At 43.3% G+C, this 15,140-nt stretch overlaps 1 protein-coding gene across 2 annotated transcripts in view; it reads left to right on the top strand.

Annotated features, from left to right (window-relative positions):
- Window positions 1-15,140, top strand: part of ZNF451 (zinc finger protein 451) — a 47,161-nt gene that overhangs the window by 6,894 nt on the left and 25,127 nt on the right. The window contains exons 2-4 of one of the 2 annotated variants that reach the window (XM_090034435.1): window positions 1,114-1,197; window positions 2,279-2,404; window positions 13,794-13,905. In XM_090034435.1, coding sequence (XP_089890561.1) covers window positions 1,114-1,197; window positions 2,279-2,404; window positions 13,794-13,905 — 322 coding nt within the window. Of the gene's footprint in view, window positions 1-1,113; window positions 1,198-2,278; window positions 2,405-8,161; window positions 8,244-13,793; window positions 13,906-15,140 lie in introns of those variants that run through there. The other variant, XM_090034444.1, reaches the window with a different exon arrangement.

A 15,140-nucleotide genomic window follows, 5' to 3' on the forward strand; every position in this document is an offset into this window, starting at 1 on the left:
CAAAGGCACTACACATGATCAGAGGTCAGGAAAACAGACCTTATGAAGAGAGGCTGAGAGCCATGGGACTCTTCAGCCTGGAAAAGCGCAGGTTCAGGAGTGATCTGGTGACCACCTATAAATTTATCAGGGGTGCTCACCAGGATCTGGGAGAACGTCTGTTCACCAGAGCGCCCCAAGGGATGACACGGTCACAAACTCCTTCGTGACCATTCAGGCTGGACATAAGGAAGAACTTCTTTGCAGTCCAAGCCCCCAAGGTCTGGAATAGACTGCTGCTGGAGGTGGTTGAAGTACCTACTTTGAACACCTTCAAGATAAATTTGGATGTTTATTTTGCTGGGATCCTATGATCTCTGCTGTCTTCCTGCCCCTGGGGTAGGGGGCTGACTGATCTTCCAAGGTTCCTTCCAACCCTAATATCTGTGGATCTGTGAAAACTGTTGACACACTAATTTTAGCAAAGAACTGTGCATGATATGCTGTGCTTTGGTTTTGATTTGACCTGAACAGCCAATTAGGTGAATTCATGACTTGATTTTTGTTTTGGATAATTATCTAAGTGTATTTACTCTCCTGTTTACAAATCAATAAAACCTATATGTACCCTCTTGCACACTTCCTAGGGATAATCATCTGAAAAAGCATGAATTACAACTTTGAAACTGCCAAGCTTGCCTAATATTGTATTGACATGCATTCATTGTTACTAATTAATTTTATGAAACAATTTTTTTTTTTAAGAAATGGAAAATTTCCCACAAAAAAAAAAATCACTGAAAAATTTTCCGTGGAAAATTGTCTGCCCCACCACATCCCTGATTGGAAGACAGTGTTTGTTCTTTTTTCTTTTTTTGAAAGTGCAGATTAAACATTTACGTGGCTTGTTTCTGCTTTGAGCAGTAGGTTGGAATAGATGACAGATGACTTCCTGAGCTCCCTTCCAGCTTTATTTTTGTTTATGATTTTGTTGTAGCAGGTGCTAAGGATAACGATCAGTAAAATTTCCTGAATTCCCCATGAAATTCCCTGATGGATAATACAGAAGGATATACAAAATGTTATATATATGGATATATTGTATTTATTCTTCCTTGTTTCAACCCTGTTTAGGAAGGGCCTTTGAGACCTGTACTAGAATGTATTGACCTTGTCAGTAGTGAAGATGAAGAGCCTAGCAGCAGTTCCAGCATTCATGTGAGTATGTTATAAAGTATTTTTTGGAATTATCATCTGAAATAGTACTTCTCTAGATGCCCTTGTTTTATGTCTCTTATGTAGATTCTTCCCAGTTCTGACTTGCCATTACAGTGAAAATAAAAGATGTGTAAAGTGTTTAGCAGTCACAGCTGTCTTTTTATGTTACTAAAGAAAAGTACTGGGGATAATCTGTTCTCTTCCCCTACCCCCACCCCCAAATAGAACCTAAAACCCTCTTACAGACAGTTAAATAGTACATTACATTACTTTCATAGCTGGTGCTACTGTATGTTCCTTCACTGGATGAAAATGTATTCACAGTAGCACCAGCTGCAATATTTCCCCCCTATTGGTGCTTAGGTTGGGTCCCAAAAGAGATTTTAAGTGGAGTTGGGGCACTTGTTCAGAATTGTAATTCATAAAGTACTCATTTAGTGCCTTCCTAATGTGCAAGTATGTGAACATTCAGATCAAACAGGAGGTGCCTTGTAAGTTCCTGTAGACTTGGAGTTTCATTTTAGACTGAAAAAAATCTGGGCAGATCAGAAGAACAGGGTTGCTGATCTCCTGCTTACTGAGATCTGGAAACTAGAAATCTTCTTGGTTCCAGTCTGGTTGGCGAGCTCAGAGCATACTCCATGCATACCAATAGGATTCTTTCCCACCTCTTAACAAAATGCAGTAATGACTGTTTGAGTTGTGAAATACAGCAGGAGAAGGAGGTGGCCCTGTGGCCCCATCTTTTATATAACAATATGGCATTCATTCTAAAAGTGGGAGACTTGGTTTCAAAGTCTATCTGAGCCCAAGACGGCTCAAGCCCACCTTTCTTGCTTTCCAGGATCAGTGTCCAAACTAGTTGAGGTATGTGTCCTACTAAAACTGTCAACAGACAGACAGACTTTGTGGACTAGTGATTATGACGCTGGCTGCAGGGGTGGGGGGAGTACCGAGTTCTATCTCCAGCTGCGAGGCTTGTGTAAAATAGCCTTTTCTTGACCCTGTGGTGGTTTTTTGTTTTGTTTTTTTTCACTATATAACAATTACAAAATTAACTTTTTTTTCTTTTTAATTATAGAGAAAAGTAAAACGTAAAGATCACATTGACTATCAGAAAGAAAGGGTTGCTTCAACCCTAGCTCGCCTAGCACGCCATGTGGAAGTAGAGATACAGCAGAAAGAAGAGAAAAACAAAGCTTTCAAGGTACAGCAGATATTTTAAGAGACCTTCTGTGCCTTGTACTTGTTTCCCTCATTAAATAATAAAAAGGTTGAGGCTTAAAAGTGGATAATAAACTTTTCAAATATAACACAGTCTGGTAATGTCCAAAAGTCATTGTGGGTTCTTCAGCCTAATGAATTCTAGTTTCAGCTTAGTTTTTAGAGAGCAGATACCAACTTCATGAAGTCCAGAGGCATTATCTCGTACGCTTGTTCATATGCTCAGCAGAGATCTGGGTATCTGTTGTGCCAGTCATCTTGTATGGAATAGACAAAATATTGAATAACAGTTTATTGCCATCTTTAGATCGCTCCAATAGTTTTTTTTGCCTAGGTTTGCATGCTGTAATTGAAGATCTCAAGGGGTATAGACTTGTTGCTTTATCAATATTTCTGATAACTGTTTTCTGATAACTAAACTGGACTAGACTTTTCTTAATTTGAGATGTTTTAAAGTAAAGTATATAGTGCAATAACTTGAAAGGCATATAACTTGTTACAGTAGCTTTAAAATATACTGTAAACGCATTACAACCCTCCCCTCCTCCCCCCCAAATAAAACCTTCTGAAAAATCTTTGTCCTAGACTAAACTTTATACTTTCCTATATAGTATGTGGAATGTCAATAACAATGAGGGATCCTAGCTTTCTGTAACTTTAAAAAAATCCTCACTTTTTAGATTTAAAATCCACATTTTTTCCATGATTAAAAAGAAATGCCAGTAATATGTAGATAGATATATAGTGGTGTTTCATTTTAATCATGGAAAATGTGGATTTGGGGTTACTACTTTAAATCTGAAAAGTAAGGATTTTTTTTTTATCAGAGAAGACCATCTCATGATAACTTTCTGCCATAAACCATAGAACTATTGTAATTGAGGATGGGAAAAGGTATAAGTTGCCATGGAACGTTGGACCCTGGAAGCCTAGGTTCTAGTCCTCTTTCCAGATGAACTCTAGCAAGTCCCTCCTTCCAGTTTTGTTGTCTTGTAGAACAGAGGCAGAAGTGATTTACCTAGCTTTTGTAAGGTAGTTTGTGAGCTGTGGATAACCATTGTTGTTTTAATGTTGAATGTGGTTCTGCTGTACTTTCTGCTTTCATCACTAGTAGATTAATGCCACTTGCCTGCGAATTTAGATGCGTTTCAGTGTAGGAGTATCAAGCTCATCCTTTAATTTCTGCTTCGGTAGTAGAACTTGTTGATAGATTAGCTTTTGCTCCTCATTTTGTTTAGCAACTCTTAATTTTTCTTTTTCTGTGCAGTAGTGACTTTATTTCAGCATCTGGCACTTCTAGCTCCTGAGGTGAGGAATCACCAGCATATTAAAGCTTTATATTGTTTTTAATATTAAACACAAACTCCTCTTGTTTTTTTACAACAGCCTGTTTTTGCATGGATTTATTGTCCTGTCTCAGCAAGTGATGCCCTTTAAGTGCTGTGCCAAATCTAGAATATGTTATAGGGAAACTTTTCAGGAGTCTCTGAGGCTGACCTATGGCCTGAAGCCATAAGGGTTTTGAGTTGGATAAGCATGCAGAGTGCTGAGCTGTGATTCCACCACAAGGAAGCAGTCAGATCCATGAGAATTCCTATGGAGACTGCACAAGCTACCTTCTTGCCAGAAGGTAGAAAAATCCAGCAAACTACAGATACTTTGTCCCACAAAAACAAATCACATGTTCCCTGGCAGTCACTTGTGTAATTAATAAACTAGAGGGGCAAAATTGGGCTTTAAATCCTTTCTCCTTTGTTTGGGTGTGCGAAAGAGTCTATCAGCAGACTCTTTTGGAAAATAAGTTGAAAGCAAAACACATTCTGGAAATAGCTGATTTTTAATGAAAGCTCATTTAGGAGGAAAATGTAGTGGAGCATCTTGATGAGGCTTTGAATTTGAATCTTTTGAATTCCAACTTTTTAAAGTGTTTAGTTTTTCATTTTGAAGCTATTAGTTAAAATTTGCATTTATATATAAGAGGCTCTATTTTTCATTTTGTGGAACTTCATTTGTAGGATATATTTTAAGCTTTTTGTTTTCAGTTCTGGAAAAGAAGACAAACTTATGAAATTTCCTGCAAAGCAGACTTAGGTCTGCCTGTTACTCTTTTGTCACCCTGCCTCAGGCAGCAGTATAATATAAATGAAGTCTTATTTATTTTCAGTCCATTGCCCCTTGCTACGCCAGGGAAAGAGCTCAGAATCTGAAAGGCAGAAGAGGGACTCTTTTCACCCATGCTGCTTCTGGAGTTCTCATTGGAGCTAAGGAGTATTTCAGAAAGTATAGGATAGGGGTGGGCAATTATTTTGGCTACTGGACCACTTAATGTGTTGGCCTACTGGGCCACTTAATATGCTGTCGAGGCCTGTATGCAAAATCTTTTAGATACTGTTTTCACTTATAGATTTAAAAAAAACCTAAATGACTAAAAAACTAAAAAATGCTAAAATTGTCTACTGTAACATTTTAATTTTATTTTTAAAAATATTTTTGTTTTGATTTATGGATTTTTGAGTTGTATGTGTATAGAGGTGATTGCATAATAGCTCAAAATAAAGTCTTAGGCTGTTTATAGACATCAAACTCCCCCTCCTACCTCCCCCACTCCCCCCCAGCCCTTTAAAGTTGGTATGCTCCCATGCCAAGCTCAGCACATGCCCAGAAGAGGCATTGCATTACTTGGACCCGGCTTGCCCAACTTCTGTATAGATCAGCTGCTTTGGCGGGGCTTTTTTGTTGCTCTTATCTAATAGCTGATTGAATCAGCTTTACATAAAAATGCCAAAAAACCCCACTGAAGTGCCCAGTATGTGCAGATGTTGTTGAGGCAAATCAAACTAGCTGCAGCCAGGCAGCTCCTGCCCGAGCATGTGGGGCTGTAGCTGCCGGCTGTCTTCCACTCACTCAGCTCCCCACAGAAGGCTGCTCACAGTGCCAGGCAGGCAAAGTGGACAGAGGGCAGCTGGAGCCCCATATGCTGGGGCAGGAGTTGCTTGGCTGCAGCTCCTTCCCCCCCTGCCCCCTTTGTTACTACTGGGATTCCTTTTGCCAGAGCCCTTCAAGGAATGACAGGGCAACTTGTCCGATTATAGTATCAAGTTAATTTTCATAGTAACTCTTAGGCAATATTATAGGTTTTCTCCCTATAATATGGCCTGGCAAGTGGCTCCTTACTGGGGATACCAGGCCTCTCGGGTCCTCCACTGGGTGTGTGGGATGTTAGTTTCTTGCTCCCTGCTGTTTGAGCAGGGACCCAGGAGCTGCGTCTGTCCTGCCGGAGCAGGCATGGGCAAAATACAGCCCCCAAGGCCATTCTATCCAGCCCGTGGGGCCCCTAAAAAAAAATTTAGAAAATGAATATTCATCTGCCCTTGGTTCCTCTCCAAAATGACATGAGCCAGGGGCAGTAGGACCCAGGGGAAGCCCTGGTGGGCTCTTGCAACAGCAGGGCCTGCCCAGCCCTGCCCCAGCCCCCCAGCCGGAAGCCCCATCAGGGGCTTCTGGCCTGGGACCCTGTAGCTGCCCTGCACCAGAAACTCAGGTGAGGGGAAAGACGGGGGAGGACCCCAGGGAAAAGCTGGGTGGGGGGGAAGTGGCCCCTTCCCTGCCTTGTGGCCGATGCTCCCTGCTGCAGCTGCTTGCAGCCTGCGAGGGGCTGTCCTGAGCAGGCACAGGCAGCCCCACGTGGGCTCCAAGTGGCTGCAGTGCAGGGTGCTGGCCACAGGGTAGGCGAGGGGCTGCTTTTCCTGTGCTTAGCACCAGCTTGTAACCCACCCCTGCTGCCAGCCAGGGCCCTGTGCCATCTTCAGACTTGCCCGTTGGGGATGTGTGCAACAGCTGTGGCCCCCCCACTTGCCATGCCGGGCACCGTTTACCACCACTGCCTCTGTGCTGATCGGGGCGCGAGCTCTGAGCATGCAGCAGCAGCAAACGCTGCCCAGTGAGGCAAATGGGGGGGCCACAGCTGCTGCCACCGCAGCACAGTCCTGACAGGTCAGCTGGCAGGTTACAAGCTGGTGCTGAGCAGGGGAGGGGAAAAATGGCCCCTGGCCCACCCTGTGGCCAGCACTCGACACTGCAGCCACTCGCAGCCTGTGTGGAACTGCCCATGGCTTCTCGGGACATCCGTGTGCAGGCTGGGAGCGGCTGCAGCAGGGAGCGCTGGCCATGAGGCAGGGGAGGGGCCCGTTTTCCCTGTGCTCAGCACCAGTTCCTTCCCTGCATTGAGCTGGGGATTGGGGCTGCATCCTGCCCCCTGCCTGTACCGTGGGGCTGGGGGGCACTGGGAGTGAGTGGAAGCACAGGGCCCACACGAGTGTCCTAGGACCAGTGCCAGCAGGGGTACAGGGTCCTGGCCAGCAGGGGCTCTATGGAACCAGGCCAGCTCCCGCTCTCCCTGCTGGTGCAGCCCAGCCTGGCTCCACGGACCCTTGCGAGCATGCATCCTGCTTTGAGCCCAACCCATGCTGGCCCTGGGACATTGGTCCCAAGACAGTGACCGGGGGTGGGAGTACCCATGTGGCCCTCAACAGCTTGTCAAAACTGGGTAAGTGACCCTCTGCCCAAAATAATTCCCCGCCCCTGTCCCAGGGTCACGGCATGCTAACACATGTTCATTTGTTTGTCACTTTTGTAACTTTTTCATCCCAAACTGTCCAATCCCCTGACTGTACTGAGTATTCCTTATGGGGTGCACCAATCCCCTGGCACTATGCCAACCACATTCCTTATAGGGAAACAGAAAATTATTGACTTGGGTAAAGTTAAGCTTCTGTGGACATCAACTTAAATATCTGAGGTAGGGATGGCCCTGGCCTTGATACCTGTAGTAGAAATATGACATTCATCATCTTTGGGTTCCAATGATCCCATTATATTGAAGTTTCTCTGGTACAGTTGATTAATCTTGAAACCAAACAGTACAAGAGCTCCATCATCATTTATCAAGATTAATCAGGAAGATAGATTAGGCAAGTTATGGCCAGGGTTTATAATTCTCATTTACCTCTTGACCAGGGTCCTAGAAAATGACCATGCTGCTGATGCTTTAAAGGTCATTCTGTAGTTCCAGCTTTCCAGCCGAAGTTGTACTTTCAACAAGTACTGGAAAATTTGGTGATCATTTTTCTTCTAACTCTTTCCACTCCTTTTGGAAATTGTTCTTAAGATAACATTCTAAAGACGTCTCAAACATATGGCGTGTGTACCAGCTGTATCCTGTTCCTCTCAGTCCATCCAAAATACTAAGGCCTTAAAACTTCAGAATTGCTGCAGACAAGATGTCAAATGGTACAGGATTTTAATAAGTTTAGGCATTCAGGAAATTATGGTATACCAGCCACAGCTTCCTCTATATGGTCCATCTTGGCATGGGAGTTGGGGAAGAAAGGCTGCTGTTCTGCAGAAGAAGGTGCTGCATATGGGGGGAATTCTGTTACTGCCTCTTTCTGTTAAAAGCACATTTATGCTCTTCCCACTCTTGTGACTCACTGTTCCCATTAGTGTTGAATGAGGAGAGAAGCTGTGCAGCAGAATGTGAAATTTGTTGTCTGACAACTTTCCTTCTGTTCTCAGTCTCTCTCATTCAGCACACCCTGGTAGTCTGGTAAATGGCTAGAATAACATTTATAATCCATTTGAATTTTCTCATAAGGGTAGAGTTTAATTGATGTTGTATTCCAGGTTATTGTCATAATGCAAATAATCAAGTGCTGGAGTATTTCTGCAGCTTTGGAAGAATTCTTCTGGTGGTGTAAGATGAAGGGTGGGGTTTAGTCCTGGAACTGTCAGCAACAACATTGGATCACCTCCAAATGCCACAGGTGGGAGCATTAACCTATTAGTGATGAATGATGAGAGGAGCTGTGAACAGAAAATTATTACTTAAGAAGTTTCTCATTCTAATGAATTACATAGACTATCCCCTGACTGGAGCAGGGTTAGTTGCATATTCATTTTAATTTGTTACCTAGTTTAATTTTAAAAAGTTTCCAGAAATAAAATTTTCACTGGTCACTAATGAGAATATCATACAGCTGTAGCTTTCCTCTATATATTTAAAAAAAAAAAAAAAGTTTTATGTTGAGGTCATTAAAGTGACTCTGTCAGTCCATGCTGCTGTGTCTGCATGAAAAAATTGCCTAGGAAATACTGGGTGCCTGTAGACATGCTGCGAGGCTACATCTGCTGGATTAATAGTCTGCTGGAATGCAGTAATTACCCTGCTCCAGCCAGCCTTCACATTTTGTGTATCAGTGTCTCCGTACGTCAAAATGGCAGCAGGGGTGCTTGAACTAAAGCTCATTAAACAAGCTTTAGTTCAAGCACCCTGCCACTGTTTTGAAGTGCAGAGATGCTGATACACAGGACGCAGCACTTTAATTAGAGCAGCTCTTGGAACCACTCCAATTGAAGTGTCGTGCCTCGCCCCTGGAGCACGTGTAAAAGTGCCCATTGTTTCCATACAACCTAGCTATGTACTAGTGCAAGTGCTGTTGCAAAAGTTTCCATAATCTGGGTCATTGTCACAGCAAATAGTGAGACAGTTGGGCTAAGGACAGGCAGTAAAAAACTGAGTAGGGATTGATTTGATCTATATGGATTTCTCTAAGCTGCGTAGATTGCATCAGGAGAGATCGGAACACATGTTTCTCCTTTGGTGTAGGGTGGGGAATCCTTGCACTGCCCAAAGCCAGAAGCTGGAGGGGCACACCTTCCCCTGCTGAGGGTGTCTGAGCCTAGCTGAGCTGGGGCCATCACTGATTAGCTATGAGGCACATGCCTCCACCTGCCTGCTGTCACCCTGGATCCTCCCTGCACTGAGCCCTAGGTTTCCAGAGTGGGTCCTGGCCCACCTGGCAGCTCTGCCAGTAGTGGCATGGGGGAAGCCAGACCTGGGCTGGGGGAGGGAACTGAGGCTTCACGGCTGTTGGACAACAGCTCCTCTGCCCAGAATTGGCTTCTAGCTGGAGCAGGTAGAGCTGGCATGAGGAGCCAACATAGACACTTCCTTCAATGTCTGCATAGCCCCAGCTGGGCCAGCAGGCAGCCTGGAGCTGGCAGGGGGTATGCAGGGGCCAAGATAGATGCTTCCCTTGGGGTCCACACAGCCTTGGCTCAGCCAGCAGGCAGCCTGGAGCTGGTGTGGGAAACCAACAGGGACCATTAGGGAAGCCTCTATGTTGCTCCCTCCTCCTCCCCACCCCAGCTCCCAGCTGTATGCTGGCCAAGCCAGGGTTGTGTGGATCCTGAGGGAGGGGTCTGTGTTGGCTCCCCGTGCCCCCATCCTGCCACCTGCTCTGGGCTCTGTGCTGCCTGGAGCTGGGAGCCATAGCTGGGCAGAGAAGCTGTGTAAGTGACTCTGTGAGAGCCTGGGGGCAGGGCCAGCTAGGTGCTGGCCTGGAGCAGCAGAGCATGAGCTGTGTTCCAGCAGACCGCCCTGTGAGTGGGGGTTTGTGGAGGACCGCAAAGCATTCTGGAATGCTGGGGGACTGCAAGGTAACTTGGGAGGGGATCTGGGACAGAAGTTTGATAGACCAGTTCAACCTAAATCAGTCAAGTCTCATACTACATCCATCCAGATTTATTTTAAACCAGGTTCAACCATTTTGAAACAGTTTATATGTGCAGAACTTCTGTTCTGTTTCAGGGTTAAACCAGTTTCTGATCACTTATACCAGTTTATGTGTAATGTCTGTCCCTCGCTTTGCTGGATCTTGAAGGAATTTCAGAACTTGGGTCAGACTTCTGGTAATTCCATCCCATTGTATCCAGCAAATCATATGGCTCTTGTTAATCTATTTAATTTTCAAAACGCTGTCAGCAAATATGGAATTTGGTGAATGCTTGAACCTTTTTTTGGAGCTGCAAATACATATTTTTACAAAGCTACTGGAGTGTGAGTTCGGAGCTCTAGAGCTGGGGAAAAACGAGATTCAAGGACATCTTGAAGTGCAATCTGAAGAAATGCAGTATTAACATCAGTACCTGGGAGACTCAAGCACTGAATAATCGCCAGTGGTGCTGTGATGTGCAACAAGGCATTGATGGTTTTGAGCAAACTCCCTTCGCTCAGGAGGTAGATGGGCAAGAGAGACAAAGGGAAAGAAGACATTCACAAGGATCTATTTGCTGTGTCCTCAGTCAAACGTGGATCTTGAATCAGTCTTCTCAGTCATCTACAGACTTGCCAGTGACTTCCCTATGTACTGGAAGACTGTTAACCTCTTATCAAGAGACTTCCAATGACAAAAAAATAGAGGGCCTGTCTTGTATATACGAATGCAGCCAGCCTCCCTTTGATTCATTTGAAACCCATGTTAATTGGCAGCGGGAAGAGCAGAAGGGCTGGCAGGCTCTTACAAGTTTTCTCTCATTTTGGGTAGTGGTTCTCAACATTTTTAGACTCTGACACCACTCTGAAAATGCCAGCTCTTAACTTTTACTTGACTACAGAAAAATAATAATTGTTTTATTGCAAAGAACTCAGGAAAAAACACAACTAGTCAGAATGTTTTTGCATTGTGGACTTGTACTCAAAATCTTTGGGATTATTTGTGAATCTTGTTTGCACACCTAACAGTGCTAATAAGCAGCAATCCATGGCACTCTTAAAGATCTCATGGCACCCTGTTTGAGAATCACTGGTCCTGGGTATAGAATGCTGTGACCTCTCCTTTGTGGGTAGAGAGGACCATTTCCTTCTTACTCTTTATCTTCTTTGAGGAATTAGGCATTCAGATGTATGTACCCACAGTCTTTACTGTAGGTAGACAAAGTTTGATGTCCTAAAGCAACTACACCATAGTATTAACATTTGTAAATGTGGCCAACCCAATAAGAGAAACTTGGAGGAGGGGGGCGTCATTTTTTTTGGAAAACTGAAATACCTATCCCTGGATATACAACTGCTTTCTAGGATGTTAAGTACATTAATTAAAGTTGTACCGCAATGCTGGAGTTATGTTTTTATTTCCTTTTTGTGGTGTCAGAGCCTGAGATTATATGTAGCTCTTTTTTAGTAATAGGAGTTGTATCTTTGCAAACTGATCTAATGTGGAGGATGTCAACCAAATGGCAGTGAGGATATGGCTCAAGGCATAGGTGATGGACAGGAATTGGTGTTACCAGTGATATTTATGGAATGGGGGTTAATACTAGTTATAGAGGAGGTAGTAGGACATTGGTTTTGCCTTATTTATGCAACAAGTTATCTTGCTTATAATACCAGTATTTCTCTGAGTGTTCCTTAAAACTAATCATTTTCACAGCTGAAAATTATGTTCTGCAGTGCCTGTAACCTGGTATGTGGTGCAGGCACATATACTGTTTCCATAATTGTGTATATTACTTTTGTAGGATCTGTGTAATCTCAGGTGCCTTATCAATGCTAGATTTATTGACTCCTTTAGTGCTGTTGTTGCTTAGGATACAAACTGAGCTGGGGCTTCAGGTATCCTGGCAAGCTTTCTCTCATTAGTCTTGTACAGCAGAAGGGAGCCAAAGTGAAGTAGCGATAGTCTTTAATATATTTTTCCCCACTCCTTATCCATTCTCATGCACAACCAGGAACAAGCAGTGTAAAATGGGTCGTGTGGTTTTTTTCTCTTTATTTTTTGTGTATGTGTGTGGGGTCAGTGCCGGAAGCTGTTGGGGAAGGCAAGTGGTGCATCTGGGAGCTGGAGAGCTGTGGATGCTTATGTTCTTCCCTATACCTAAATCTACACTAATATGAAGATAGTCAATGCATAGTCAAAACCTAGAATGAACAAGTACACTTTTTAGGCACTTCTAGGCTGCTTAAGGCATTTAATTTTTCCATAGGAAATAATAAAATAATGAGGGGTCGCATACCCCAGACATACCTTAGTCATAGCTTTTTTTCCCCCCCCTTTTCTCAGCGGAATCGCCTTTAGGAGTGTGTCTAGTGTCTCACCTATGCATCCTCAGATGTCGCTATTGCAATGGCAGCACAGCTTTGCTTGATTCTGCCTGCAAATCTTGTGAGGCATTTGCATATATACATGAATCTTGCGAGTGTTCGCATATATACACAAATGACGCGCATCTTGAGAGGCATTTTCCATTTCCCTGATTAAAAAAACCAAACGTGTAAACATGAGATGCACGTAAGTCGGAATCGTGTAAATCAGGGGTCTACTGTACAGAAACACATGTAGCAGACAACAAGTGAGGAGCATAGATCCATGCAGGAGGCTATATATTGGTGTGTGCCACTCCCATAAAGCATTGCACACATCAGCTGACTGTGGGCTTCCACCACATTGATCACATACGAATGAATTTGCCTTGCATATAATTAATTTTTTTCATATAAAAAGGGTCATAGCATAAGAACAAATTTGCATATAAAGAACCCTCAAAGCAAGGGAAACCTGTAACTTGTGTTCCCAAAGGTAGTGTTACTGTTTTTTATGGGTGGTTTTTTTTTTTCCATTTCTGATGTGGCTCCTTGATTTTGTTCCTGGAAATATTGCTGGGTCTTCACCTGCTATGATAGCTGCTGGTGAAACTTAGCATTCTGAGAGCTGTTGGAGAGAAGAGCCTTTCCACTGGAGAGTAAAAAAAATACAAGGCCTTTCTATGGGATGTTAAAGAAAACCAAAGATATGAAAGATGGCAGTGACTTTAGGATCTCTGTTCTTGTGCCAAACAAAAGTATTTAGGTGTCAGCAGGTGTTCTTCACATAAATAGAGATATCTAGTACAGATGATTCAGAGTCCACATGGTGCAGTAACATAAATCAAAATAGTTTACTCAGTTTTGAATCAAGTGGCAAGATAAACTGAGTTACTGTATATATTTAACTCGTCAAGGGGAGCAATGTACCTTCACTAGCTATTAGTTCCGTTTTTTATTAACAGATTTAATTTTCTGCCTGAAATACTTTAACTCCTTTTGTGTGCTTTGTTATTGGTACTGAGACCTGTAATATTCAAAAAAATGTAGCTGATGTACATAAAATCATATCTTGACTTCTGACTTTGAATATCTCCAAAGTGAAATTTGATAACCAACACGAGCATCATTCAACACAAGTTCAGGCAGATTAATGTCAGTGATGGGAGAGAGATTTGGGCTCTGCAGTGCACTTGTCATAATGAATTCTCAGCTAATGTGGAGAAGTGATGGAATTTAAGATTTTTAGACTTTGATTGTTTTCCTCTATCTAATTTATTAATGAATAAACATTGTTAAATTGTAAAGCGGCTACCTCATTCGGTCACAGTACAATATAGATGGATGTACTTTTCTTGATAGATATAAATATGAGGTTTCTGATATATTAATTTGTTTACTTGAGTTAATTGAATATTCCAAATTACCTTCATTTAATTTGTCTTCCCTTCAGGAAAAAGTGGATTCCCAACATGCTCATGGATTGCAGGAGCTGGAATTTATTCGGGGACATAGTGACACAGAAGCAGCAAAATTGTGTGTGGACCAGTGGCTAAAAATGCCAGGTAACTAATTAAAAGAGAGGGGAATTTTAAATATGAAATAATAAACAATGGCTGTTGAAGAGTGACTACTCAGACCCATTGCTGAAATGATTTAAATTTAGAAATTAATGTTGTCTCACTTCAATCAATCAACATTTGGAATAAATTATTCAGCATTTGCCTTAAATGTCAGTAGTAAACAAATACATGTCACTTAAAGTACTAACATTGTACTCTGAGTGGTAGCTTTTCTGATGTACTCCACCTAATACATATTGGCTAAGTGCATAATTTGCTTGCTTGCATAATACTTTGCAGGTCCCGATTTTTGCCTGTTGCTTACTGTGGCAAAGTGGGGTTTTCCCTTCGTGCACAACCCTTTGTGGCCTCAGCAGGAGCTAGCAGGCCTGCAGCCTTAACGCACAGTGTCACCCATGTCACAAGTTTTGCTTGTCCACCCCTTTTAGGTGCAGTTTCCCCAGGCCCCTGCACCTATCTCCTTGAAACTTGGCAGGCTTTGTGGCCTCAGTAGAGGCTAGCACATCTGCAGTTTTGACCCCACTGTGGCTTAACACATACACGTGACGTGAGTTTTGCTTTAAAGATTTTGGGGTGCAGTTTCTCCGAGCCCCCTGCACCTATCTTCTTGAAACTTAAGCACGCTTCATGCCCCCAGAAGGGGCTACCATTTCTGCAAGTTTCATCCAAATCTGGCCATAAATGACAAAGTTATAGCTTGTTTTGACCTTCCCCATTATATTCTATGGGCGAAACATCAAAACGGGGTCAAAATGGCAAAACGTTTCAACAGAACAGAACAGCTGTTTCAACTCAGAACAGAAGTCGAAACAGAACACTGTTCTGTCAAAATGTCAAAACGCTGGTTGAAACGGAATGCTTCTGTTTCGCATAGCCCTAATAATTATGTTGTTAATTAGGCAGGAGGCTGCCTATTCTTGTCCTGATGCCAGGGGGCACAATCTGCAGCTCCATTCCTCCCCTACACCGCAGCCCAAGCCTCACAGAAGACATCCAGATGACAATGCTTCTGGCTCCCAAGCTTAGCTCTCGTTGTCAGGCCTCAGATGCACACGCGTTCATACCACTCTCCTCACTAGGGCCTCTCTCACTCCACCCGCTCTCACAGCGTCTTTTTCATGCCTTGACAACTTGTACGGCCTTGCTCCCTCGTGGAGTGGGCCCCTTAGGTCATAGGCTTTAGGTAGCTCATACCTTGGGTGGCAGATGTACTGTCT

The sequence above is a fragment of the Crocodylus siamensis genome, chromosome 1 (genome assembly GCF_052110815.1).
Source record: "Crocodylus siamensis isolate JL-2025a chromosome 1, ASM5211081v1, whole genome shotgun sequence".
Classification (NCBI taxonomy): Eukaryota; Metazoa; Chordata; order Crocodylia; family Crocodylidae; genus Crocodylus; species Crocodylus siamensis.